This window comes from Cavia porcellus, unplaced genomic scaffold (genome assembly GCF_034190915.1).
Source record: "Cavia porcellus strain 051 isolate PalLab524CR breed Dunkin Hartley unplaced genomic scaffold, mCavPor4.1 scaffold_2, whole genome shotgun sequence".
Lineage (NCBI taxonomy): Eukaryota > Metazoa > Chordata > Mammalia > Rodentia > Caviidae > Cavia > Cavia porcellus.
The window spans coordinates 120,432,220-120,459,085 of NW_026947485.1; the positions used below are offsets into that span (position 1 = coordinate 120,432,220).

The 26,866-nt window shown below is 42.4% G+C and overlaps 1 protein-coding gene across 4 annotated transcripts in view; it reads left to right on the top strand.

Annotated features, from left to right (window-relative positions):
• Vcan (versican) overlaps positions 1 to 26,866 on the top strand; it is a 104,049-nt gene that overhangs the window by 49,265 nt on the left and 27,918 nt on the right. For 3 of the 4 annotated variants that reach the window (XM_003479467.5, XM_063245299.1, XM_063245300.1), the window contains 3 exons: positions 12,696 to 17,861; positions 20,919 to 21,032; positions 24,767 to 24,880. In XM_003479467.5, coding sequence (XP_003479515.2) covers positions 12,696 to 17,861; positions 20,919 to 21,032; positions 24,767 to 24,880 — 5,394 coding nt within the window. The remainder of the gene's footprint in view (positions 1 to 12,695; positions 17,862 to 20,918; positions 21,033 to 24,766; positions 24,881 to 26,866) is intronic. The other variant, XM_063245301.1, reaches the window with a different exon arrangement.

Genomic DNA, 26,866 nt, shown 5'->3' on the forward strand with positions numbered 1-26,866 from the left:
TCCATCGGTGTAGAATTGACCTTTACATCTACTGCATACCTATGTAAGTGAAAATAACCACCGATGCTACACTACACCAGAACATGTGTTATGTATATATATATATATATATATATATATATATATATTTTTTTTTTTTTTTTTTTTTTTCTGCACTCAACAAGTCATATAAGTCCTGGTGTTTTTTTTTTTTTTTTTAATACTGTGAAACAAAACATGCTACTCAGGGCATGCTTGTCCTTTATTTGTTGAAATGGGGATCTTAATAACAACTTAGGGTGCTGTTGCCATGGGCAACGAGAGTTCAGAAAATCTGAAGGAACTTTTCAGCTCATAAAAATTTTATGAACTGAAAAACGCCATGGGGCGTGTTTAACCATGGTGCTGGGGATCCTGAAAACTCCTCCCGTCTGTGGCAGGAGTCATTTGCACACCTGCATTTGGGGGGAAAAAAATCATGGAAGGATTTGTTTGTGAACAAGACTTGGGGGTTTGGAGGTGTAGAAGAGTTTCTTCGATTCCAGAATTTGTTTTTTGAAGAGTGCTTCAGGAAATCATGTAAAATGACACAGGTTAATGTATCAGAATTATGAATGTTTTAAAAAAGTGATACACCTTTAAGTCAAAGAATAATCTAGAAATCTAAAACTGTTAAATATCAATATTACTAAGGCTTGCTGATGTCATCTTGTTAGTTTCTTTTTATGAAACTTGTTTTATAACTTACATCTATTCAAATGTGAGTGTAAGGCAGGTGAAAAGCCGATATTAAGCTACAGTGATTTAAAGAGATATGGATAAAATTATCAATGTAGTGATTTCACAGGATAGTTAGATTTTGAGAAAGATTGACTGAATTAGAACTCATTTTGCTGAGTTTCTTTACAAAGAAGTGTAGTTTACTGCTTCTGTCATTTTGAAATCACTTCTATCTGATTAATCTCCTCTACATGGTTTTTGTACATCTGAGATATTTATATAAAACTCCAAGTTTATTTGCCAAGTTTTCATTTTTGTAGAATTTTAAGGAATCTTTTATATAGAACATTATTTTTAGATTTTTTTAAAAACTAGAACATCAGACTGCTTTCTTCAACAATGTCTTATCCAGGGCCCCAGTAGCCTGATAGAAGAGTGTTGGTCTGGTTGATATTTGAGGGGACAGGCAGGAGCTGTTCTCTTGGGCCCTGTCCCTCATCACCTCTGGTACTTTCTAGAAGAGCACACACCTCAAACACATAGCTGGAAAGGAGAGTTGTATCATCTCAAGCAGAGATAGTGACTCATTCCTGATTGAGTTGATTTTTTTAGGGAAAAATGTCTTTAGAATTGTTCTGGCTGTCAGTACTTTTGTTCCAGTATAAAGAGACACACTAACATTTGCCTTTGGACAGTTGCATATGTGGTGCTACATAAAGCCAGCTATGCAAAAGTAGTGTTAATCTTACCAACACTAGTGTGTCAGCAAGACAGGACAGAGTCACAGTGTAGGGCGTCACGGGTATGTGTGAGTCCGTATCTCCACGCTTCCGCTTAGGGCTCTCTGGACAGTCGGACCACTTTTCTCATGCTGAACACCTTTTAAACTCAAGAGACAGATCTAGGGAAAGCAGATGGGCAGGCGGACACACTGGGCCTAACTCTAGGCAGTGAGTCCAGTAGCCTTGGCGCTCTGAGGAGAATTTTGGTGGTGAAGTGATATTCTTCTCTGATGGACAAACAGGGACCCTTTCCCTGCTGCTGCAATGCTTCCAGGTCCATGCATGCCTGAAAGACCAAGAACTCTGGGAAGGCCATCTCCCAGGGCTTCCCCCGGTTTGTTAAGAGTGTATGATCTCAACGTCGGTCCTGCCAATCAGGACTCTCTGCATTGCCACGCTCAGATACCTGGCACGAAAAGGCAATCGCATGCTGCTAGTCCACGGTTCTGTGTCGCTTCTTTCCTGCAGAATTGTGGGGCGCACAGGTGGTCTCCATTGCTGGGTTCCACCTGTGGTTAACTCTCAGAGAAGCAACAAAGTAGCCTAGCCTTTCCCACCTTTGGCTGCCTTGACTGCCCCAAAGGATTCAGCTCTTGTTCTATTACTCAAGTAAGGTTAGATTAGAAATTGCTTACCTTCCATGTCTTTTGTAGAGTAATGAAAGCAAGAATTGACCTTCATGCTTCAGAATTCTGATAGAGCTTAACACTGTACCATAGCCTAACTTCCTTAAAACAATTCTAAATGAAGTGTTTTGTATATATTACACATATGTGCACATATAGACACACATATTCACCTGTAGAGTTTCAGCTTTAAGACTGTTCTGTGAATAATAGTTTAGACCAGTGACCTTGAGGAAAAAATGTAAACAATTCAAAGTTTGTTTCAAAAGATGAAGTCTATTAATGAAAGAGGTGTTGTGTATGTAGGCATAGCAAACTTCTTTTACTTGTCCTAAAATAAAGCAGTAGTTTCTAAAATTGACATTTGCAATAATAGTTAACCATTATCGAGGAGGTAGTGGTATTTCCAAAGACAGCTACCTTGAGAAAGATGAGCATATCTTCTGGCAAAGAACAGCCAATCAAAAGTCGTCTTCAGGTTGCTAGGTACAGTGGCTGCTCTGGAGGCTGAGGCAGGAGGGTGGCCAGTTCAAGACCAGACTGTGGAATTTAATGGAGTCTAACTCAACATAAAAAAATAAAAACAAGAAGACCTGAAGATGTAGTTCAGTGATAGTGTATTTACCTAGCACCACCTGCACACACACACATACACACACAGCATACACCACAAAAAAGGAAGAGAAGGGAGTCATTTTTAGGTAAAGCTCCAACATGCCCAGTCCTTTGACCAGTACAAATGGAGAGGTGGGCAAAAGGATCTCAAACCAGCATCTTTGCTTCCAAACCTTTAAGTGCATACTGAGGAGACAGTATTAACATACTTAAGGGCAGTTGTGGTACAAACCCCTATAATTACACAGCAGGTAATGCAGAGTAACAAATTGTGAATAAAAGACGAGGTTAGCAAAAGCAGGGACTGATGAGGGCAGAAGGTTAAAGTATATTTCAACAAAGAAGAGCAGGAGGAGCAAGAGCAAAAGCAGCAGCAGCAGAAATGTAAGCTAGTCCTTTTTGGAAAGGTAGAGTAAAAGAAATTACTGGAAATCACTTACTTGCTTGTTGCTTCTCAACATTGGCTTACTACTGGGTCTGAGAGAACCCAGATATGACCCGCTGTCCTTCTAACTAGGCCTGCAGAAACCTGGTCATAGAGATCAGAGACATTCAACCAGCTTCCCCAGGAAGGGCTGTTCTTACAGCTCCCTGGACTCCAGTGGTTCTAGGAGTTTGGTAAAGATGGTGTCTTCTGTAGGTTAAGTGTGTTTAGCTTTTCCAAATATATTCCCATGTGGTACTGCAGTGCAGAATTGTGCACTCATAAGGCAGAGTGGCACAACAGCTTCTTGTAAGGGAGCACCCACGTGCTGTTACAGTTGATTTAAAGGGTTCTGACATCTGCATTCAAGTGCATGCTGAATCATTGGCACCACAGGGCCAGTGCACCAAGTCAGGGACTCTAGATTTAGTCTCTTTGCTGATTTGCAACGTGGATGCAGGAATTTTTACATTTCCTCATCAGAGGATGGCTGTCAGGAGGATTCTTATAAAGGATATTTCCTAACTTTCCCCAAATCACAGAGGTTATGTAACAAAGAAAATACACATGCATTCATTCATATGCACATATGTGTACATGTCTCTGTGCATATACAAAACTATATCTTTTCACTGTCCAACAGTTAAGTAATTAGAGTGTACTGACTGCGCCAAATTTGGGTTTTTAAAAGATCCGCTCTGCATTGTTCTGAATGAACAGGGCTAGGTGATCAGTTGACTCCATAAACTGTGTGGAAGAGGCATTGGTGTGGTCGAAGGAGCCTTTGGAAAGGAACTTGGATTCATTGTCAGCCCTGTCGTTGGTAATCGGCTTGGTCTTGAATGAAACATTGAACCTTCGTAGCCTCAGTTGTGACATTACAGTTATATAATGTAACTCCAGCCGCACAGGATTGCTGTGAGCAGGTTACTCTTTGAGAGCCTTCTGCCTGTGGATCCCTGGGTCATGCTCCACACTAATCATGCCCTTCAGTGATGGAAGCCCTGAGTCCAGCAGCTGGGGTCCACTGTCTACACATGCCTCCCAGCTCAGCCTGTGGAATTTTTATCACACTTCTTTTGCTTTTCAACTTTTTGGCGAAAATCAGGTGTAGTTTTTCCACACTCTCCAGGAGAACATACACTGTTTTTAACTAAACAAGTGGAAGTTGAATTATTTTAAAATCCAAGATGATTTAGTGTATGAGAAACCATTCTAATTGCACTTTGACACTGGGGGACCAAAAGAACATGCTGCATTGGTGCAGACATCTTTCTTTTCAGGAAACAGTCTTTTCTGAGTCTTTTCAGGACTCAGCACTGTTTGAGTCCTCCGTGGCACATGATGGCTTCTGGTGATGCCTCTTGGTAACGATCAGAAGCAGCTCTAGGTTTTATATAAATTTTCAGTCCCCAGCACTGCTCACCACCCAATTAACTAAACATTGACTCTGTAGGCTCCCAGAGAAGAATTTGTTAGCTTTCTGTCTTCTTTGGTGTGACAATTGGCTCATGACTTGGAGAACTACAAATTTAATATTTTCCTGAAAAGAAAGGTGTCTGCACCAATGCAGCGTTGATGTCCCCTGGTAGTGGACCTGACCTCCTCTTCCGTATTCACAGAAAGCTGCGCATTCCATGGTGTGTCTGTCTTCAGAGAAGCCCCCAGGCCTCTGCACAGGGAGTGCATTGTCTTAGATCTCTTAGGTCATTCATTTGTTCAATAAATTCAAAGTGTGTTCACAGGTCCAGACAGGGTTCAAAAGTTTTGGGGGCACGGCATAGCTAAGGGTTCCATTTTTAAGGAGGGAAAGCTGAAAATACTGTGTTTTAAAGAAGACATCTTTTTTGGTCAGTTTAGAGAAATTTTTCAGTATTACTCCCCAATGAGGCCAGTGTTTCAAGTACAAAAATAGTTGCTTATCAAGGGACTTTGTTGATAGAGAATTCCAGAATGGGTTGTCCATGAGTGAGAGCAGGGAGGCACTCTGTGTGCTTTACTGAAAACTGTTTTGCAGCTTTTTCCTTTGCATCAAAGTATTCTGAGATTTTTCACAACCTAACAGAAGTGATATGAAATAGTCTTTTGTACTAGGCACTTATGCGGCCACTGAGAACCCATGAGCTTGTGTTGTTTAGGGGTGAGAACCAGTGCTGGTCTCAGATGACCGGGAAGGAAACGCAGCTATTGGCCAAAAGAAGGGTGTAATTATTTCTAAAATGAGTGACTCGATCCCTTGGAGAAAAATTAATTGTGGTGGACCTTGTAAATACTTGTTAGAATGATCAGGACAATGTTTATATCCTTTCTCCATTTATAATTTAAGGTTTAAATAGGAGATGTTAAAGCAGAAAATACCTTTGGCGAGAGGAAATTTAGGGTTATATTTCAGAATCTAGGCCTTTGAAATAGCACTTTGAAACCCTGTGTCTCTGTGCTTTTCCTGACTCTCTGGCACGCATGTAATTAGTGTACAATAAATACATTAATTGGTTCTTAGCATCTATTTCTTTTTTTTTTTTTTTTTTCCTTTTTCTTGATGGCAGAGATTCTTGGTGTCTTTCGGGCACAGTTTGTTTACTTTAGCCATATGCTGTGTGTGATGGATTTGATTTTTTAAAACTGAGGAAAGAAAAGAAAACAATGATGAATATTTTTGAAGTATCTAGCAGCATATTTTACAAGCAGCATTTTCACTCTTGAGCGCTTACTGTCCTGAGCTTTACAGGGAGCCTGCCTACCTTAACATGTACAGATAAAAACTGGCTCCCATACGCAGTTCCACAACACCCTTTAGGGGTTCACTGAAATAATGTCATGTGACCATTAGGTGACTGGGGAAAGGAAAATTGCGTTCCTCATGACTCAGTGGGGAAAGCAACCAGCAGTATTAATAAGCGCGAACTGCTTGCTGTGACATATACACTGCAAGCTAATGTGAAATAAATTAAGAAGAACCTGAGGCAGGCAGAGTTTCAGAGCCAACCTCAGAGGGAAGTCTGGGCCCTTGCCTACCCTTCAAGCATGACTCAGTTTACCCCAGAGGGCTGAGGTCATGCCAGCCAGGGACCAACAGCTGATGATGCCCCATGGTGACCCCTGATTGAGGCCACCCTGTGGGATAGATTGAGGGGTACCAAGGAGAGGGGACCACACACTGCTGCTAAGTTTGAACAAAGGAGGGGCACAATTAAAAACACAATGGTGTTTATAAGGCTAGCTCTGGCTATCGCCCAAAGGTCTGAAGAGGACCGCAGGAAGGCTTGTTTCACTTAAGTTGGGCTTTTGTTTACTTCTGAGTTCTTGATTGTAACCCAGGCATCTTTCTCTTATTAGAATATTTGATGAAACTCACCTGTCATTTATTGATCTGTCTTATCTTTTATCATCTACTATCTATTTCTCAAATAATTTGGCAATATTAGAAAACCAAAGTGAAAAATATAATAAAAACCCAGCTCCGTGGGTTTTCTTTTTTTGCTCTATGTCTTTTTTAACTTTTAAAGAAAACTTACAAAGCTAAATTACTTGGATTACTTTTTTCCAGATAGCTCTTTTTCTCATTGTTCAAAAGTCACTCAGAGGTATCAAGATTTTGGAAAGTGCTCTCTAGGTAACCTTGTGCTGAAGCCAGAAATTGTGAAATCCCATGGTCCTTTTGTGTGGTCAGGAAGCGTCCACACCAGTGCTGCCTCCCAGTGCACGTGGCCGAGAGGGCTGCACCCTAACACATCCTCTCAGCATTACTGGAGGACTGTTTGCGATTGGGAAAGAGGTGATTCCCATTCCTCATTCCCCTTCAATGGGAGGTCCTCAGAAGCACTCGTACTGTGTATATGCATACATGATCCTTTTCAAGTATGAAATTAATGAATGGAAAATTGAAATCCTTGCTGCCCAAGAAAAGACTTGGTCAGAGGACCAAGTGAACCCCAGATGTCAGTTAATGGGGAGACGTGGGTCCCAGAACTGTCTATTGATCTTTATCTTAGTCTCTCGTGGCCAGGAGGGTTGAGTATCCACACAAGTATCACATGATATTCAGACATCAAAGTATTAAAGGATGCAAACACATTTGAGAGGACTTGGGGAGATGTTAATATTATGCTTACTGCTGTCAATTAAAAGAAACAGACTGAGCTGGTGCCATTTTTAGTTGGTGTCAATTTTTGAAAATGGTGAGGATTCAAGATACCTGTATCTGCTCAAAATCAGTTGGTTTCCTTCATTTTTTAAGGTACCTGTTAGTCTTTTATTTTTATTAATAAAATATAAAAGATGCATGAAATTAAAACATTCAACCTTTAGGTATGTGTCTGGAAATCTATCTTAGGGGATTTCAAACTTTCTTTAAATTCTGCAAGTAATTCTTAAACGTGTCAGTTTGACTGTCTGCTATATTTGAATTAGGCAAATAAAATATTTTTGTTATATATTTGAATGAAATCCATTTTAAAAAAGAAATACAATCCTAATATGTCTCACAGAGTACATTATAACTTACATTTAATTAAAAGCCTTTTAATTTAAACCATAAAATTCCCCAAAGACAGTGTGAACTTTAGCTAGCTATGCTTGCATTTTGGTAATGATGTTTTCTGTCTGTAGTGTGACCGGAAGACTTGTGCTATGTCTACAAAACTCTGCCATGAAGTACTTACAAATACTTACAAATACTTGAGGTCAGCTAGCAATAAAGCTTTGTGCGAAAAGCCATTAAAAAACCTATTAACCACGGTACCACTATACCGAAGTCAAGCTGTTAAAATACATTCATGTAAACACAGAAAAGATTATACACACACTCTGTAGAGTTCTGTGGCTTGACTCTTGAAATCCAAATAAAAGTTATATTATCCTTAGAGGAAAGTTCTGACACAGAGCAGTCCTTCATAAGGACTTGTTCATCTCAGAGATTGGAATGTCAATAACTCTATTAGGTTGCTCTGTTAGTGTGAAATAAAGCAGGTTGGGGTTGGGAACCGGATGCCGCCTGCCCAGTGGCAGGCACAGGTAGTGCCCTCCCCCACGCCACAAAGAAACAGCTGTGGTTTGCAATAATTACAGCTGTTGCGATTCTCTAATAATACATGCTGTGGGTGGGGGTGGTGACCGGAAAGAGGATGAGGAGGTAATTTTGGACGGTGGATAAACAAAGAGGAGTAGCGGGAATGGGGAACTGGGAGGGATTCGGGCCACGCGGCTGGAGATAGCTTTGCTATCTCTGTGTCCAGGACGTAGACTTTCTACCTGTGCCTCCCCCTTGGCGTGAATTGCTAAGTGTGTGGAAACAAATCAGATATAACTGACAGCACAGAAGGGAGTCAGATGCGTCGGCAGAAAAACTTAACCTCAAAGCCCATGGTAGTCAGTAGCCTCCCCTTGAAGGCGATATTCGGAAACAGTTGTGAGAATATGCCTTTCAGTAAAAGGAGACAAGGAATCTTCACTCTCGGTCTGCATTTGTTTCTTTATTTAAGTTGCATTTAGAGCAACATTGGAAATAACCTGAGGATCATATGTAATAGAATTCCACTGTGTTAGGGATTTATATTATATATTTAGATTTTAGCTGCTTGTGTTGCAAAAATAAATCAGGTTAGCTTGCTTCTTTACAGTTATTGTTCTACTATTCATGGTATATAATAACAAAATATTGGACGTTTCAAGTGTACACAATAGCGTTAATTTAAGAGGAACAGTTGACAGAGCTTATCAAATGAGTGTTTTACCTATGTATAGGTTTTCTTCACAATCACTGCTTATTGTGGTGTGATGATCGTTCTGTGATCATGCCAGGTCAGGGTTTAATGAAAAACAAGATTCAAATAAGTGTTATGTTTCTGCTTTTTGCTATTCTGAAGGCAAGTCTGATCAAACACTTGAGAGGTAATTGAGGAAGGGATCCTAATCTAAATTTAATGATGGGTATATTTGCAATATGTACACTCAGTAAGTTTCCAGCCTGCATAAGGATAAAAGAGTTTGGTTAGTCCAGGTCTCTAACTTGTTGGCAAAATGTGTGTCAGCAGGTAGGATGAGAAGGTACCCATGAGTCCTTGTAAAGCTAATAATAAGCCAGTAGTAGCCATAGGGTCAGGTACATAACAGGTGTTTAGCAAATTTTGTACAAGCAGCTAGCTCCTGAGGAGAAGTATGTTCAACATGGCACCCATGGGTGCAGTAGTGCATTTAATTGCAGACAAAATCTGAAATGGAGCAGTGATGTGCTTGAGATGTATATGCAGATTCATATGTTTATATGGCTGTGATTAAAGAATTGTGACATATATTTCAGTTAGCAAATAGAACACGTTGCATCTACAGATAAGTTTTCAGTAAAATGGCAGTCTAAAATGCAACAAAGTTGTATGGGTAGTAGAAACTCTTGGAGCTCTTTGTCCAGGTGGAATGTTCTATTTCTGTTCATTGAAACTAAAATCAGAGAACACAAAGTAAATGCCACAGTCTCTAATGAATAGAATCAAGTAGGCTTAGTGTGAGTTGGTATTGTTAATTTAGAAGTTGAGTTTTTTTTTTCATTTTATAGACCAGAAAAAAGAAAAACTATATTTCATGGAGCATGGTAATGTATGTTACTTTCTGTATTGTGTTAGCATTTGACATGGCCATGCCTCAGCCAGACAGTCTCCTTCTCTCTATCCTACAAGTTTAGAGCCACTCAAAAGACCTGTAATCATTCACTAAGAAGATGGTGGGAGCTGTTTATATCAGTTTTATTTGTCTAATTTTATTTTTTTATCAGTACAGGGGATCGAACTCACGACTGCCTGCTGCAAGGCAGGTGCTTATGCCGCTGAGCTAAATCCCCAGCCCCTAATTTTGTTTTTTGAAATAAGAAATTTACTTCTGTATCCACGTCTCTATACTAGCAGTGATGTTTTTGCCCATTTCTGGCCTACAAGTTTGAATATTCACAGTATTGAGCAGTTCTCCTCTATTTACTTTTGCATTTGGCCAGAGAAGCTTGGCTCTCTAGCCGAGTTTAACTCCATTATTTATTAGAGGATGTGAAGCATGGTAGAGATTGTTTATATGCTCAGCACTGACTCATTTCTTTAGAAATTCTTTCTCCATGTGACTGAAGGATGCTGTGGAGTGAAGCAGACTTAGTGAGCCTTCTGTAGCACTTTTTAATCATGAATTCATTTATCATTATTTGTGTTTAATGAGCCACCAAGCCAGGGTTTCATGTAAATTGAGAGCGTGAGCAGTTTCAGATAGGCAGGTTTTAGAAACTCCAGGTAACTCCTGAGAAGTTTTAGAAAATAGTTGTTACCGAGCCTGGCTTTATTTATCTGTCCCAGATACTCTTAATAAGGAGAAATGACCTGATTTAGTGATTAGCTTGTTGATGCATTGTCTCCAGAGATTTGTGTATGCAAAGGGCATTAAACATGCACCTTTTAAGCATTTCATTCCCATTCTTTTTCACTGCTCAAAGCTCATCTTTTTTTTTTTTTTTTTTTTTTTGTCTTTTTCGTTTTTATCAGTACCAGGGATCGAACTCACAACTGCCTGCTTGCAAGGCAGGCGCTTATGCCACTGAGCTAAATCCCCAGCCCCCTCAAAGCTCATTTTAACACAAACTGTACTAAGATACTATCTGAAGATTTTATTATGTTCTCTTTTAAGACGTGCAGTGACCACTGTCAGGTCAGTATAATAACCTTTGCGACCTAATGTTGATCAAGCTTAATCTTTTTAGTTATCCTTTTTAAAAGAGCAAAGTATTGTCTTGAACTTGACCGACAGGGATATCTGCACTTAAATTAACCTATATTTGTTTTGTGCTTTTCAGGTACACTACAGTTAGGTGTTAAGCTCACTTTTCTTTATGACAGAATTATTTTCTATTCATTTGAGCTCCATACTCCTTAGCTTACATAATTGAAAAGTTGAGCGTCTGAGTAGGATAAGATGGAGATGCAGGAGATGAATTCTCACGGGTAAAGTTAAACAAGAATAAACAAGGGAGGAATAACCCTGCTCTACATAAACAGTTTTAGGGGAAGAGTTTGGTGAAGATATGCTGGATACCAAGAAGAGTTTTTTTAGGTATTTTTGTGTCAGATAGAAAAAAGGGATCTAAATATTGTACCTGTCCTCTTGTTTGCATAAAAGTCTAGTGACCTTTATTTTTTCCAATTTAAAAAGAGTTGCTAAGATCCCATCATGTTTATACTGATAGTTCATGCAGTACTTCTGTATTTAAACTGATGCATAGTAGGTAGGAATATGAACAGTGTGGTACTGATCTCTCCTGAGGAGGATTTTTTTCTTTTCTGGTGTAATTGTAGATGGTGGATATTGGCTCCTCCAAACATAAGGGCCAGTGGTTTCTTGTAGCTGAGAGAGTCCAGGAGAAAAAATTTTCTCCCCTAAAGATGGTGTGGTGGGCAGGGTCGGCTCTGCCTTGGTTACTCTCCTGTGTGTGTCTCAGGTTCAGCCTAAGCCCGTGTGTATTGTGGGCTTGTGCTATGGTTGAATTTCCTTCCAGGATGTGAAGGCATTGCATAGTCTGGTATCTTCTTCATGGCCCAGGGAATCCAAAGCCTCTCCTCATGTGGGCCCAATGAAGTACAGCAGTGGTGGTGGCCATACCCGCTCCTAGGAGAGTTAAACTCCACTGTGATGAAGGTGAAGCCTTAAAATTTCTTCCTTGATGGTACTCGAGGCAGAGAGCTTTGCTGATACATTTGTGATGACAAAAGTTCACTGAGTTTACTGGCTGGTGCCATTTTGAATTTCTAATCCATGAAATGCGCTGGTGATAAGTAGTATTTGAAGTACGCTATTTAGGTGTGACTGCTGAACTTCCTTTGGAGAAAATGTTTCTTATGACAACTAAAAGTGACCTAGCTCTGGTCACATCCAGAAAGGCTAAGAGTGTAAAGGGACAGAGGCTCTGCTCTCCTTCTTGGTCTTTTCAGTCAACTGTACTCTCAGGACTTCCTGTTCCCAAAGATGGGATGTAGTTGAGTGTCTGTCTCACTCCTGCCCTGGGTGGCTGCGTTCTGAATGGGCTAAGAATAACTCTCCTTCTTCTGCCAATCATAACTTTCTTTTAGACAGATTGCTCAGAATCCTGCAGGGAACTCTTCTCAATGCCTTGTTGGATACCGAATATCAAAGCATCTCCCTTACACATAGAACAGTAATTAATTACCTATTGTAGAGGGTTCGGTGAAATGGTCTTCATTTTTGTTTTTACATTGCTGTCTTTCAAGATTATAATGCGGACGTGATTCCTTGCTTCATGTTAAGATCTTTGTTGTTTTGTGAACCACACTGCAGAGTTTTCCTAACCTGTTTGTACAATCACAAAAGGGACTTGCTCTCCTTGTAGTTAATATGAGGCAACAGATTTTGAAGACAGAACCCATGTGTAGCATGGCCACTTCATGTGGACAGCTCTTGAAGCCTCCTGTGTGTGTATAAATGTGATCAACCTTGCTGTCGATTTCTTCTGTCATTCTCTGCCAAAGCTTTCATTTAAGTGTTGTGAAAACTCTTTGTTTTTTTCAGGTCAAATGAGTGATTTGAGTATAAGTGGTCATCCAATAGATTCAGAGTCTAAAGAAGATGAACCATGTAGTGAAGAGACAGATCCAGTGCAAAATCTGTTTGATGGAATTTATCCCGGGATAATCCAAATAGACATATACAACGGTGAGGAGGATGGAGGGGAAGATGAAGATTGCACAAATGCTACTGATGCGACCACCACACCCTCTGTGCAGTACATAAATGGGAAACAGCTTGTCACCACTGTGCCCAAGGGCCCAGAGACGGAAGAAGCCAGGCGTGGCCAGTATGAAAGTGTACAACCTTCTCAGAATTTCTCAGACAGCTCTGAAAGCGATGCCCATCAGTTTGTTATACCAGAAACAGAATTGTCTACTGCTTTGAAACCTAATGAATCTAAAGAATCTGCTGAATTGCTAGAAATGACATGGAAACCTGAAACTTACCCCAAAATGTCCGAAACGTTTTCCAGTGGTGAACCTGATATTTTCCCTACAGTCCCATTCCAAGGGGGAAAACACCCAGAGGGGGAAGAGTCAACCACAGAGACAGATCCTGGACTTGAAAATGTGGCACCTGGAAGTGCTGAGCCTTTGCCTCTGTTTCCTGAAGAGTCTTCCGGAGAGACTTCCACTGACCAAGTGTCTCAGATCATGGTATTTTCCAGGGCTACAGAAGTAACGCTGGGTGAAGAGGCAGACAGAAGTAGTGCTGTCACGTATACTCCGAGCAGTATGGTTCCAAGCTCTCTGGATCCCATGTCACAGGAAGGCTCAGTTACCCTAACAGGAAATCCACAGCCTGATGAGCCCCTGTCTGCTACAGAAAGTGGGGTTGAAATAACCCCCGGCCAAAGTGTGGAACACTCAGGGAGTTCTTCACTTCTATTTCTGGAGGGCTCTGGGGAAGTAGAAGAATACACAGATAAAATGTTTACCATGGCAGCTGACCTGTCACCGAGAAATACTACAGATGTACTCATTACTTTAGAGACCGGCAAGGTCATAACCACAGAAGGCTTTTCAGATATTGTAGCCACCACCGTTTTTTCCAGTTCTGAGCTTTCTTCTGCAGCAGTGGAGTCTCCCAAATTTGTAAGTGAAGCAGATACCTCCATGCAGGTTTTCAGTACAGCTCTTGAGGGAAAAGGAGAGAAAGAGACAGAGGAGGAGGAAAAGGGAACTACTGGTATGGCTTTTACAACTGAGTCGCTGTCACCAACACAGAGATCAGATCAACTCATTCCATCCCCTGAGTTAGAAAATGCAAATGTAGCTACCTCTAGTGATTCATCCATCCGGCAGGGTTTTATGCCCTTGACAACGCCCACCCAGTCTGAAAATTCGATGCCAAGCTCTCCCCTTTTCTTTACAGAGCCAGAGCTTGTAGTTAACTCGGGGGCACAGCCCTTTGAGCACAATAGTGGCAGCCGAGCTGGAGTCCAGGAAGGGCTGACCACTCTCCCAGGTAGCCTCGTCTCTCTCTTTATGGAGCAGGGCTCTGGGGAGGCTGCTGTGGACCCAGAGACCACCACCCTTTCTTCATTTTCATTAAATTTAGAGCCTGAAACTCGAGCCAAAATGGAAGTGGCCAGCACTTGGTCCCCGCATGTGGAATCCACATCCTCCTCTGAACCAGCGGGCCGAGTTTGGACTGCTGTCACAGACAGTGAAGTCACTGAGCCTATAAACCAAACATCCGAGGGAAAATCGATTTCAGAATCACCAGAAGAACCAAACCATGGGGGAGGAGTAAAGGGCTTTTCTACAGGTTTTCCTTTGGAGGAAGATTCCAGTGGTGAGTTTACAGAGTACTCCACAGTGTCTCAGCCTGTCACAGAGGTGAGTGAAGGCTCTGGAGATGGAGGCTCTACAAATACCCAGATTTTACCCTCTGTAGTGTCCACTGCTGGGCACAGCCATCACAGTTCTGATGCAGGACAGCCCCACAGCACCACATTAAGCACCTCAGCCCTCCTCTGGGAAGAGCTGGAAGCCTTTGCTGAGGGCTCCGGTGGCGAGCAGCTGATCACAGCCAGCAGTTCTTTTGACCCTGTGCTTCCCACTGCAGTGGAAAACTTCTCTGGTACAGATTTCCCATTTATTGACCAAGGATTGGAAGAAGTAAGTGTGATTCATGAAGCCAATCAAAGACCCACCATTTTACCTAGCACAGGGGCAGAGAGTACTGCAGAGTCTGCAGAAAAGAAAGATGTAAAGGTTAACAGCACAGTTTCAGTGGACTTTCTCCAGACAACTGAGCCAGCCAAGTCAGGGACCAGGCAAGAAGGCGATCCCTTGAGACAAGGGGTTGAAGGTGAATCAGCTTCAGAGGAACAGATTCCAGAACATGCATCTCTCAAACCGGAACAAACGACCTTTTATTCACAAATGCTTACTGAAACTGGACTCCAAACAACAGATTATTCCACAAAGAAAATACCTACCACTGATAAGCAAGTGGAGGAGGAAGGTGTTTCCTCAGTTCCCTTCTCTATTCCACGTGCAGATCCAGAGGCCTCGGAACCCTACACTCCTCTCCCCGAGCTTCCTGAAAGGTCAGAGTTTTACTCAGCTTCTGCTGCCGTGACTGTGACTGAATGGACTCCAGCTGAAGTAGTCACAGATCCATCAACTGAGGAAGAAGAAGGCATAAAGCTCTTTCCCCAAGGTGTGAGACCAAGCATTAACAACCCGGGTACTGATCTTTTATTCTCTGGACTGGGATCAGGAGAAGAACTTTTGTCCACACTGCCTCCAATGTCAGTGAATTTTACTGAAATGGAACGAATCATTAGCACATTAGATCCCCAGACTCCTCAAGTGGAAAGTGTAAAAACAAGTGTGTTAGTTGAAAAAGTAGAAGACTATGAGAGAGTGGAGAATGTGGACAATGAAGTGAGATCCTTCATTTTCAAAACAGACAATGCCACCAAATCTGAGGAGGCAGCGCCCAACACAACCTTACTAGAAGTTTTGGGTGGCCCAGGATCAGAAGAACCAACTACCGCACCTGTGTCTTTATCCACAGACACGGAACATCCTCTCCATGAGACCCTCAGGTGGTCAGAAGAAATCCAGACCTGGAGACAAGCTGGACCCGAGCAAGTTTCTCCTGAGAATTCTTCAGCAACACCTTCCACAGTTTTTGTAGCTAGAACTCATGTTCTTGAAATGACCAGAGAGTTTATTACATCAGCACCAAAACCATCGGACTTGCTTTATGAAAATTCTGGAGAGGGATCTGGAGAAGCGGATACTCTTGATTTAGCCCACACTTCTGGAACTACTCAGGCAAGCAGGCCAGAGACCACCACATTTGTTTCCGACAGATTCCTAGAAGACCATCCGGAAGCCCCAAGTGCTGAAGCTGGAACTGCCCACACCCCTCCTCCTGCATCCACGATACTGCCTCTCCACATGGAGCAGAACAGAACCATCCCTGATCCAAGCAGCATCCCAGCACACACACAGTCCCCCCAGAGGCCCACAGAAGATGGGGCAGACAGTTTCCAAGACCATTTTGTGGGATTTACGGATTCTACCTTAAAACCTAACAGAAGAAAAGCCACTGAAAATATTATTATAGATCTGGACAAAGATGATTTCATGTTGACCGGTACAGACAGCCCCATCCTCGATATCCTCGAGCTGCGAGATACCACCACTATCATAGATATTGACCACAGCAGACCTGCAGATGAAGATGCCCTCGGGATGCAGACAGACCTAGATCCGGAGGTGCCAGCAGGAAGTGAAGAAAGTGCCCAGGCCACCCAGGCTCAAGAGCAGCACGAGGCAGCTGGCACCTTGTCTTTCACTGAGAAAGCATTTGAGGGCTCTGGTGAGGATGCCAGCGACACCCAGGCAGCAGATAACCATCCAGTGACTTCTGAGAGTAAAAGCCAGTTAGGTCACACAGGCTTCAACTCTCCCACCAAAATCTCTGTCCCTAGCATGGCAACCGAAGTAGGTATTTTGCTTCCCACAGTCACTTCGCTGCCTACGCCCGGTAAATCTGCCACAGTTCATCCAGAGATCAAAGAACCCAAACCGGAAACGACAGGCCTGGATGACATATTTGAATCAAGCACTTTGTCTGACGGGCAAGCTATTGCAGACCAAAGCGAAGTAGTGTCGACACTGGGCGATTTGGAAAGGACACAGGAAGAGGATGAAGAAAAGAAACATGTAGGTCCTTCTTTCCCACCAGACTTCTCTTCAGGGGATGAGGAGCTGTTGACAGATGTCACTCCCTATGTAAGTATCAATCATGTCCACCTCCTGACTCAGAGCTTAACGGAAGCCCCTGCCGTGCAGGGAGGACCCAGCCCCTCGGTGGCTCTGTCAGCGTTTGAAGAGTTGTCCCATCAGACACCATCCTCTCCATCCTCTATCTTCCCGGGCAGTGGAGCATCAGAGAACACAGAGGTCCCCCAGCCGAGTGTCCTGCCAGGTACAGACGCCATCTCCACTCTGACATCTCCAGAGCATCCTCAGAATGAGGTTCACACAATTTTAGAAGCCACTTTCAAACCATCAGGTGAAGAGCAGGTCCCTGTAACCAAGCCTCCATCCTCCTCTCCTGACACAGAACTTTCAGAAGATGAGAGCAAACCCAGGGTATTTGAAGAAGCGGGAAGTTCTCCCTCAGAACCCATTACCAAGGAGGCAACCAAGGCTCCCCAAGATCCCACACACACAGACAGTGGTCCATTTTCTGGAGAAACAACAGAAGTGCTCCCAAGACTTCCAACCTATGGAGTTGAACCTGTTCCTACAGCTGGCAGGGAGACTGAATCAGAAGGTGCCCCACAGTGGCTGCATTCCACTTCCACTTCTGTGACCTCCAGGGTTGGGGCAGATGTGGTGCCTCAGCCCAGCCCGCAGACTTCTGCGAGCCCCACTGTCCCTTTTTCTTGGGAAACAAACCCGGAAACACATGCAGCAGCTTTTGTCCGAGGGGAGCACTCCACTATAGCAGCACCAGAAAAGGAAATGCCAGCCGGTTTCCTTGATTCTAACAGTCAGGTGACAGTCAGCACTGTGGGATTAAACCCTGAGCTCATCACATCATCATTTTCCCTTCCGGAAACTTCTAATGAAACTCATTTCCTGATTGGCATTCATGAAGAGGCCATGGAGGGCACAGCCGTCTATTTCGCAGGTAAGATCGCAACCTTGGTACATCCGTTTCCACACCCGGAAATGGTCCCTTGATGCTAATGTACAAATTGTTATGGTGATGATGAGTCCATGGAGATTTTTATGTTGTTCATGTAAGGACAGGTCAGGTCACAGTACCGAGCTTACTATGAGGTGTGGTGAAAGTAAGTACCGAGTTTTTCTGAGATTTACAGATCTAATTTTGTAAGTTTTCTGTGTTCCAGAAACAACATACAGTTGAAAAATGGATAGAGTGAAATGATCCTAAAATTTCAGTGTGTTTATGCTCACAACTAAAGTATTGCTGGGTCGTAGGTCCTATGCTTACACATCTTAGTTTTAAAATTTAAAGTCCTTATTTTTTAAAACCCTCCCATGATGGATGTTATTATGGCAATCATCAAAATTTGCCATGTCTTTAGCATTTGAAAGGAGTAATTGGTTTTAATAAATGCTTCCCAGCTTGGGAAATAGCAGTTATCAGTGTATACTCTGAGGTAATTTCTTTGTTGAGAAAGTCTGTCCTTTATTTTTAAGCCTGGCCATAGTGGGTATTTATTTAGTTTGCCTGCTCATTCTGCCTGTTGGAAGATTTCTCTGTTTCCTGAGTATACTGAAGGAGTGAATCGAATTCTGCTTTGCATAGAGCATTTCATCCTGTCTTCACAAAAGGCCACAAAGCAGTTATTAGCTCCATGTCAAGGTATAGGGTGTGGCGATTCCGAGAGGGTCAGTCACGTGACACACTTGGTGAAAGTGGAATTGGAACCCAGTCCCACCCCACTCTGAGGTTACAGTCTTTTTACTGCTTTTTCCTGCTTTCCATTACTTTATAGAAATGAGCAACTCACATTGAATGATATATAAACAGAAGCCTTGAAATACAAGCTTAGTAATCACTTTATTTTTAAGCCCGTGGATATGAAAAGTCAGCTTTTATAGAATTTGTCTGGAATGTTCTTGTTGGGAATGACTTGGCCAGTAGACCCTATGAACAACCATCACCACTTACCTGCTACCTAGAAAAAGAAAATCAGTACTTTAAAGGTTGTGTTGATGAAAATAAACCTTGGATTTTAATAAATATATTTTATGTCTCAGCTGTTGTTAGAATTCTTATTGTGGTTATATTGATTTTATTTTTTGTGAGACTGAAACTTTATCTTGTGCTTCAAAAACATTAAAATGGAAACTTTTTATACACAGATTGAAGTATTTTGTGAATAAAATTTATCAAAGGTGGTTTACACTGGATTCTTTTTTGCTATCATTCTGTAACCAATAACCTGGTGACCTGTTCAATATATACTGTTTTGTAATTAAGTTGAAATGTACTTCACATTGTTAAAAATATGATACAGAAACAACTGGTCCTAATGAGAGAGAGAGAGAGAAAGAGAGAGAGAGAGAGTTAAATTAGTTAACCGAGTGAGCCAATTAGTTGTCTGCTCCACTGTGTTTACCAGGAAGTAGATTCTGCGTCTTCACTGCAAAACAAATTGGCACTTTAGCTCACATGGGAATCTCTAGTTTATCTTGCAGATTCGACTTTAAGAGACTAATACAAACTATTTAGGGAAAAATAAAATTCCTACGTGCAAATTTTTCTCCTAATGAGAGCTCTTCAGGTCCTCAGGGAGCCCCATGGCCCATCCAGCCTTGTTCATGGCCTCAGCGTGGGGCCCCACGTGTGCGGAGGGGGGGGTCAGGAGGAGAGCTTCATGTTGCGTGGCATCTCCCAAAGCACTGTTACAGGAGTGTCACTTGATTCCACACAGATGGAGCTGTGTCCATGATTGTGACCTTGTCCGCAGGCTACTATGCTTTCACACAGCGAGAGCTGACATTTTGAGGGAGTTTTAATTATTTTTTGATCCCTAGGAGAAAATGCCTTAGAAAATTTGGGTTAATTTTTGGGAACATTTGATGTATGCATGCAGATTTACCTAACTTTGATGTGAACCCGAAAAGCAAATGTGCCACCAAATGTGTCTTCTTAGGTTGTCTGGAGTTTTATTCAGCACTAGGAAAGTTTGGATTTGACTTTAGTTAGACATTTGCTTTTCGTGTTTCATTATCTCCAGATTTCAAGACTTACGAATCTTGAAAATATGGTTGCAAACCGTATATAACCCACCTAATTTCAACTGTTGTGTAAAACTTTTTATTGTCAACTGTATTCTTGAGCACTTTGAGAATTAAGCAGTTTTGAAAAATATTCAAAGAATAAATGCAAGTTGAAAGAAAGTAAAATGCACACTTCACATGGTATAAAATATTTGCATGTGGGATATATGTTTTAAATTATTTGTCTTCATAGATTACAGTGATATTTAAGAAGGGCTCATTCTATTTATGTTTTAAGAAGAGTGTAACAAAAATTGGGGTTTTGTTAGAGGTGAGGTTTTTGTATTTGGGTTTGTTTGTATGCAGTAGAGTTTAATCGATGTGTTGCTTTTCTTCAAGTATAGTTTAAAGGAGTACATTTGGAACGTGTTTTTGGAAAAAGCATATTAATGTAGCAGAAGAGACTTCAGTGCACACTTTCGAAGAAAAACAGTTTCTGACCATTAAGTGGTAAAAGGCAATAATAATTCAAATGCTGGTAACAAGCCAACTTGCTAAAAAGAATGCATGTTCTGTGTATCCAGCCATGTCACATGAACTAACCCGTTTAAAAGAATACATTTTCCATTCACTGTGCACATACGTGTAATCATGTTTGACTAAAATCAATCGTCATTATCATGCCAACTAAATCTGCCATAGAATATGTTAGTTGCCAGATACAGTATGAAAATATTGTTTAGACGTAATGATTGAAAGCCTAGAAGTGAATAGATGCAATCTGTAACCATTAGTTATGATGCCAAGAAACACTCCAGAGTAAAGTTAATGTTAATTTCTATATGTAGCATTTCTAAATTGCTATGGGAAGCTTATATTGTGGTAGCAGTCAGTGGTTGCATTTTATGCTAAAGTATATTGAAACGTTAGTGATCTTAGAGATGAGCTTAATTGTATTTTTGTTGTTCTGTTCCTTTCTTGAACGTGACAGGACCTGATCGATGTAAAACCAACCCTTGCTTGAATGGAGGCACTTGCTACCCTACGGAGACGGCCTACGTATGCACCTGTGTGCCGGGCTTCAGTGGAGATCAGTGTGAACTCGGTGAGATGTTGTGGACTGACAGAGCTGGTCCTTTCCAGAAGCTGGACTCAGTGGGGGACCCCATACTGTACAGCCAGTCTCAGAGGTCTCCGTGTGTACGCGGGCTGTGTGCTAAACTAAGTTAAAGCCCGAGTGTCATTGTGTACGGCTGGGGAAGGGGCCAGGAGTTCCCTGATGTCTTTTAATATAAGCAATACTAGATGAGGCTCCTGCGGCCTTTGGTGCCTCTTCGTGGTTTTCTTTTTTCCAGTACCGGGGATCGAACTCACGACCGCATGCTTGCAAGGCAGGTGCTTATGCCACTGAGCTAAATCCCCAGCCCCTCCTCTTTGTAGTTTTAAAAGGCAAACTTTGCAGAGAGAGAGAGAGAGAGAGAGAGAGAGAGAGAGAGAGAGAAAGAGAGAGACGTATTAATTAAAACTCTTCATCCATCCTTCACTTCCGCATATCCATACATAATCAACTGAAATGGATACAGTTTTTCTTCTTAGAAAACTGTTTAAATAGGCAAAAATAAAATGAGGAACTCTAGTTCTTATGTTTTGGATGACTTGAGTCTCAGGTGTGTGGTGGGACAGATGTCCTGCTTCTCTGCTCCTCTGGTCTAAACCTGTCTCTGCCTCAAGGAGTTGTACCATGTGTTTCATGTCCTCTCCTTCAGTTTGCAAAGAATAAAACTCTTCTTTTTATTAGACCAGTTCATTTTACTCATACATGCACAAACTTCCATATATATAATTTTTTTTCTTTTGTCAGGGTTTCACTGTATATTCAGGCTTGTCTTGAACTCACTTTGTAGCCCAGGCTGGCATTGAATTCTTGTGGCAATCCATCTGTTTCAACTTCCCAAGTACTGGGTACATTTCTTTATATTTTTTTCCCTTAAAATTTGTTTCTTAGTTTTGATTTAGCTAAATACAGCCTCACTTTCCGTGGATTCTAGTTGCCCAGGGCAGTGGTTCTCACAGTGTGGTCCCCAGATCAGAAACTTCAGCATCACTGCGAACATTAGAGATGCACCCTCCCTTTTCCTCTGAAGCAGGTGCTCTGCACAGGGCCCACGGTTCGTACCCCACCCTGCCCTCTGGTGACCCTTGCCAGGGATGCTGATCCCTGCTGAGGTCTCCACATCGCTGGACTGGAGTGCAAAGTGTAACTAGTCAGTGCTTTGCTGAGAATGAGTGAACAGTGGTAGAAAGAGTTAGAACAGGCTGATGGAATGTGTTGTCTGAGTGCCCCTTTCTAAAGCTATATGACTTAGTCCCACCAGTAAACCTTGAATGACACAGGAACACTGTGAAATTCCAGGCTTCATACTTAAAGAAGTACTTGTCCCAACAAAAGCCACATAGCACAGGCTGCATTTTGCGCTAACTGGTGCGAGTGTAGGAGAAACAGCAATGGATGATGTTTAAGAGAGAATTGTGCCTTCAAGAGTGTCTGAGTTACTTTTCTCATCTTGCTGAGACAAAATACCCAATGCTCCAAGTGAAGGGAAGAAAGGTTTATTTGGCTCACAGTGTGTGGAGTTTCCAGTCCGTGATCAGCTGCCCCCGTGGCAGGGTGGTGTGGAGAAGGCAGCAGTTCATGGTGGCGGAACCGACTCTGACAGCGTTTTTCTGCCCCCTTTTATACTCTATCCAGGCTGCTGGGATTAGGGTGCTGCCAAACCTGTGAGTGAGCTGATCTCACTCCCTTAACTCCAGCACAACACACCCTAGATCCAACCACTCTGAAAAAGCCCCAGGGCTGCATGAGGGGCTGGGGGCACATCTAGACACAAACCATAACGCAGATCAAATTTACAGATATAGCAGTATGCATCTGGCCCTCATTCTGTGTTCCATTAAACTTGATTAAAATACTTCAGTTGCATTAATGTCTGTGATGCTTTTAGTACTGACTGGCACTGGACATGAATAGGAAAGTGCTTCCTGCCATCACTGCATTATCCTGTGACCACCAAGGCCAACTCTTTAGCTATGAACCTATGGTACAGTTCTTGGATATTTAACTTGCTTTACAGATTTATTTTCAAAAATACTCATTAGAATTAAATTCTCTGTGTAATAGCCAAATACCATGGGACTATAGTCATTGATTTCACTTAAGGGGCCCATGGAGAACTGGATAGAAATATCTTCTTTGAAAATTGACCGTAGGCCAGGGCAGGTTGGGTAAATGGTTGAGGGAGATAAGGACACAATATAGGAAAGCCATGAAGTTGCAGACTCTATTAAGGGGTTGCAAGTTTGTATAGAGGCCTCAGAGCGACCCAGGGGGAGAGGTCATAGCCACAGAGATTAGCAGGCAGGTTGGAGCTAGAAAATGTTGATCTGGGAAGATCCTGAATCCAATGTGCTCAATAGTTTCACTTATATTCTACTCATTTGGTTCTGACATATCTGTGAGGTGTGATCAATAAATATACATGAATGCTTGAATTACAGAAAAACATGGTAGTAAAAGATGTGTTGCTGATGAGCTCCCCTCAGAATGCCTCCCCTTGCTTTGAGCACACTCATCCATCATTCTTGACACTTTCTTCTGTGTGTGTGTGTGTGTGTGTGTGTGTGTGTGTGTGTGTAGTGCGAGGGCTCAAACCCAGGGCCTTGTGCATGCAAGACAATAGTTGTACCCCTGAGCCACATCCCCAACCCCTCTGAAGCAGTTCTAAAAGTCCGCTTTCCTGAGTGTCTTCGCTTGTGTTATCGTGGCTGCCTTTATGTCCTGCATGAATTTCTGCCGCTGACCGTCCATGGGTAGTTTGACATGGGAAAAGAGCCAGAAGCCACACCGTGCTAGCACTGGTAGCTGCAGGAGATGACTGTGGTGTTTTGATGAACCTGCCTTTCTGTTGGACGGCGCTCAGCAGGAGCAGCATTTGCCTTATTTTGAATCACACTTCATAAAGACACTCATGAAAGTGAACTTCCAGAATTGTTCCAGGGACAGGCAAGAAGGGTGGGATAAGTATGGTGGAGGTGAGGGAGGGAATTTTGAGGGCATCCCTGTCCTGCATCTGTTACTGCAATACTTTTTAAAAATTTAAACCTTTGCCACATATTTGATCACATCTTGTACCTGCATTAGGATGACTGGAGGGTTGGATGGGTCACTCTTTCTGTCCTGGGGTGCTGATTTCGTGGGTCTGAGGTGGGGTGGGGGTGGAGTGTTTCTAGTGTTCTCCGTGATGCCAGTGCTGATGGTCCACATCAAGGCCCACTGCCCCAGGTAATTGGCTTCCGTGGAAAGTTGAGAAGCAGAAGAATGCAATGATCAGACAGAAAAGATGCCTATCAGCAGGAGAGAGTCCCAGGGGTTGTAAGGCCAGGTGGGTGTGTTGAGTCTTTCACATGTGTGGGAGTCAGAACACGGGGAATCGCAAGCAGAAAGCCATAGAAATTCTTTCTCTATTTCAGGGCCCATTTCAGGGATAGAGATAGGGACCCTATTCTGATTATATTTAGAATTTTCTTAAGGTAGCCAGATTCAGCAAATAAAAATATAGTTGGCCAATTAAATTTGAATCTCAGTTTAAAAAGGACCTTGTCACAGATAAAAAAAAATATATTAAAAAATGCTGAAGAGGAAGATTAACGCAGACACTGCAGATGCAGTCAAATTTTTCTGGCCATCCATTCTTACCTGTCAGCCTTACACAAAGAAGGATTATTCCATCCTTTATGAAAGTGTATTTGGGGGCTTTTAGCTGTTTCTGTTATCTATTCCAGACTTTGATGAGTGTCACTCTAACCCGTGTCGGAACGGGGCGACCTGTGTGGACGGCTTTAACACGTTCCGGTGTCTCTGCCTTCCCAGCTACATTGGCGCACTTTGTGAGCAAGGTAACAGCTCCTGGGAAGTTTCGGGGATGCACACTGTTGGTTGATGTTTCCCCTAATGTTGGCCTTGCTGTGTTGTCTTCTGTGTGGAGGAGATGCCTGTTTTCCCTGTATGTCACATGCACCTGGGCCACGGTGGTGCTTTACCTTCGTTTCACTGGTAACTGGAATGGAAGTCTCACAGCACTGAATTGGAGGACATGTACTCAATGGAAGGAATATTGTTATGTGGATTCTTTCTGGGGACAAAGGAGGCATTGACTTCATGTGGCCTGAGTACCAGAGAGTATTAGATTCTGTGTTAGTTGCCTATATTTTCTTTCCCTAAGGCCTTGAGACTTAGACTGATTTCCCATGGTCAATCGTAGCTGCAGGATGAGTCAATACGGCTGTTAAAATGTGTTACCCTTGGTGTGGCACATACTACCATGAGTCTGCTCGCTAGAAAATTTTCCTACTAATGAAGCATCCACTATTTTTTTTTTTCTGAATTAAAGAAAGGCCCAGACTCTCATGATCCCTGTACTTTGCATTTTATGGCCAACCGAGGAGTATGTTTTGGGTGGTTAATGGTAACAGTTCTCAGTCCATCAATCAGAAACAGATTGCATGCTCAGCATACTCGGTTTGAGAATGTCGATTTCCCCTGCTGAAAGTTATCCAGTGGTTTGGCTTTGAGAAAAGTGCTTAGTGCCAGACTTCCATCCTCCCAGACAGAATGAAAATGTGTTAGACACCCAGACACATCGGGCCGGCCCCACATTTGGCTTTGCGGTGCTAATCCAGACGTCACTACCATTGAAGCAAAGCTAAAAGCAGCATGTACTGAATTACCGTCACAAAGCCATGGGCGACAGCGCTGTTTTGGGGTTTCTCTTTTTTTAGGGGGTAGGGTGGGTCTTTTTGTTTTAGAAATTTAAATATAAAAACAGACCGAGCACAATTCTCTTTTTAAACTGAAAAGTAAGAAAGCTACCATTTCCTGAAAAAGACGAAGGGATCACACACTTGAACATCCAAACATGTTCAAATGATTCTGGCTTCCCCTTCGAGTACAAGGAGGAATCCGGAATTCATTTGTTCTACAAGTCTGTATGAACACCCACTACTTTCCAGAGGCTGTGCTGCGTACCAGAGTTTGATCCCTGAATAAGACCATTGCTGATCTCAGTCCCTTAGTGTAATTCGTGGTGGAGAATGAAAAGGAGCCTGTTTGTTTGCTGGTTTGTAGTTTATCAAATGCTCCCTGGTGTGGTGCTTCATTTGGTTGATGTGAAGTTTCTTTGCCTTCAGTGTTAGGAGTGGAGACTCAGAGAAGAAAAGTGCTCAGGAGTGCACAGCTAGTGAATGAGAAAAGAGAACCTAAAATGAATTAACTCCTGCGCCTGAGTTTTCCCCAGTGTCTTCACACTTTTAAAGTACTTCTTAAAGATGAAGCACTTCTTGAGTGTGTCTAATGGATTGCTTGTGGCAGATTCTTGGAAGGGACTTTAAGGCCAGTTAATTCCTCCCTCTCTTTTAAAAAGACTGTTTGAACAGAAACAACTTTAAATTGCTTCTTCCTTTTCTGCCGCACCTCAATTACAGGTCCATTCTATTCTCTCCGCAAGCCCGTTTGGCTTTCCTGTACTTTATTTGCTGAGCAACTGCTATCCCCGTGTGTGTTTATCTCACACAGCTGTGATCCTGTGCTTTATTGCCAGGATACTGAAACATTTCTTTTTTCTCTTCTTTTCAGGTTGCCTAAGAACAAATGTTTTCTTTATTAGCAGCAGCATTGTTGTCTAAACAGTTTTCTGTCCAATATTCTGTGGTGACCATGTCAGTATTTCTCCAGCTGACCTTGACTCTCTGCACTAGGAACTTTTTAAGCTGCAGTAACTTGGAAATAGGAGGACGTATTCTGGCAGAAAGTAACAGATATAAAAGCTCGAAGGTGCCCTTGGACTGGTACAGGAATATCTGAGCACACACGGACAGCTGTCCAGG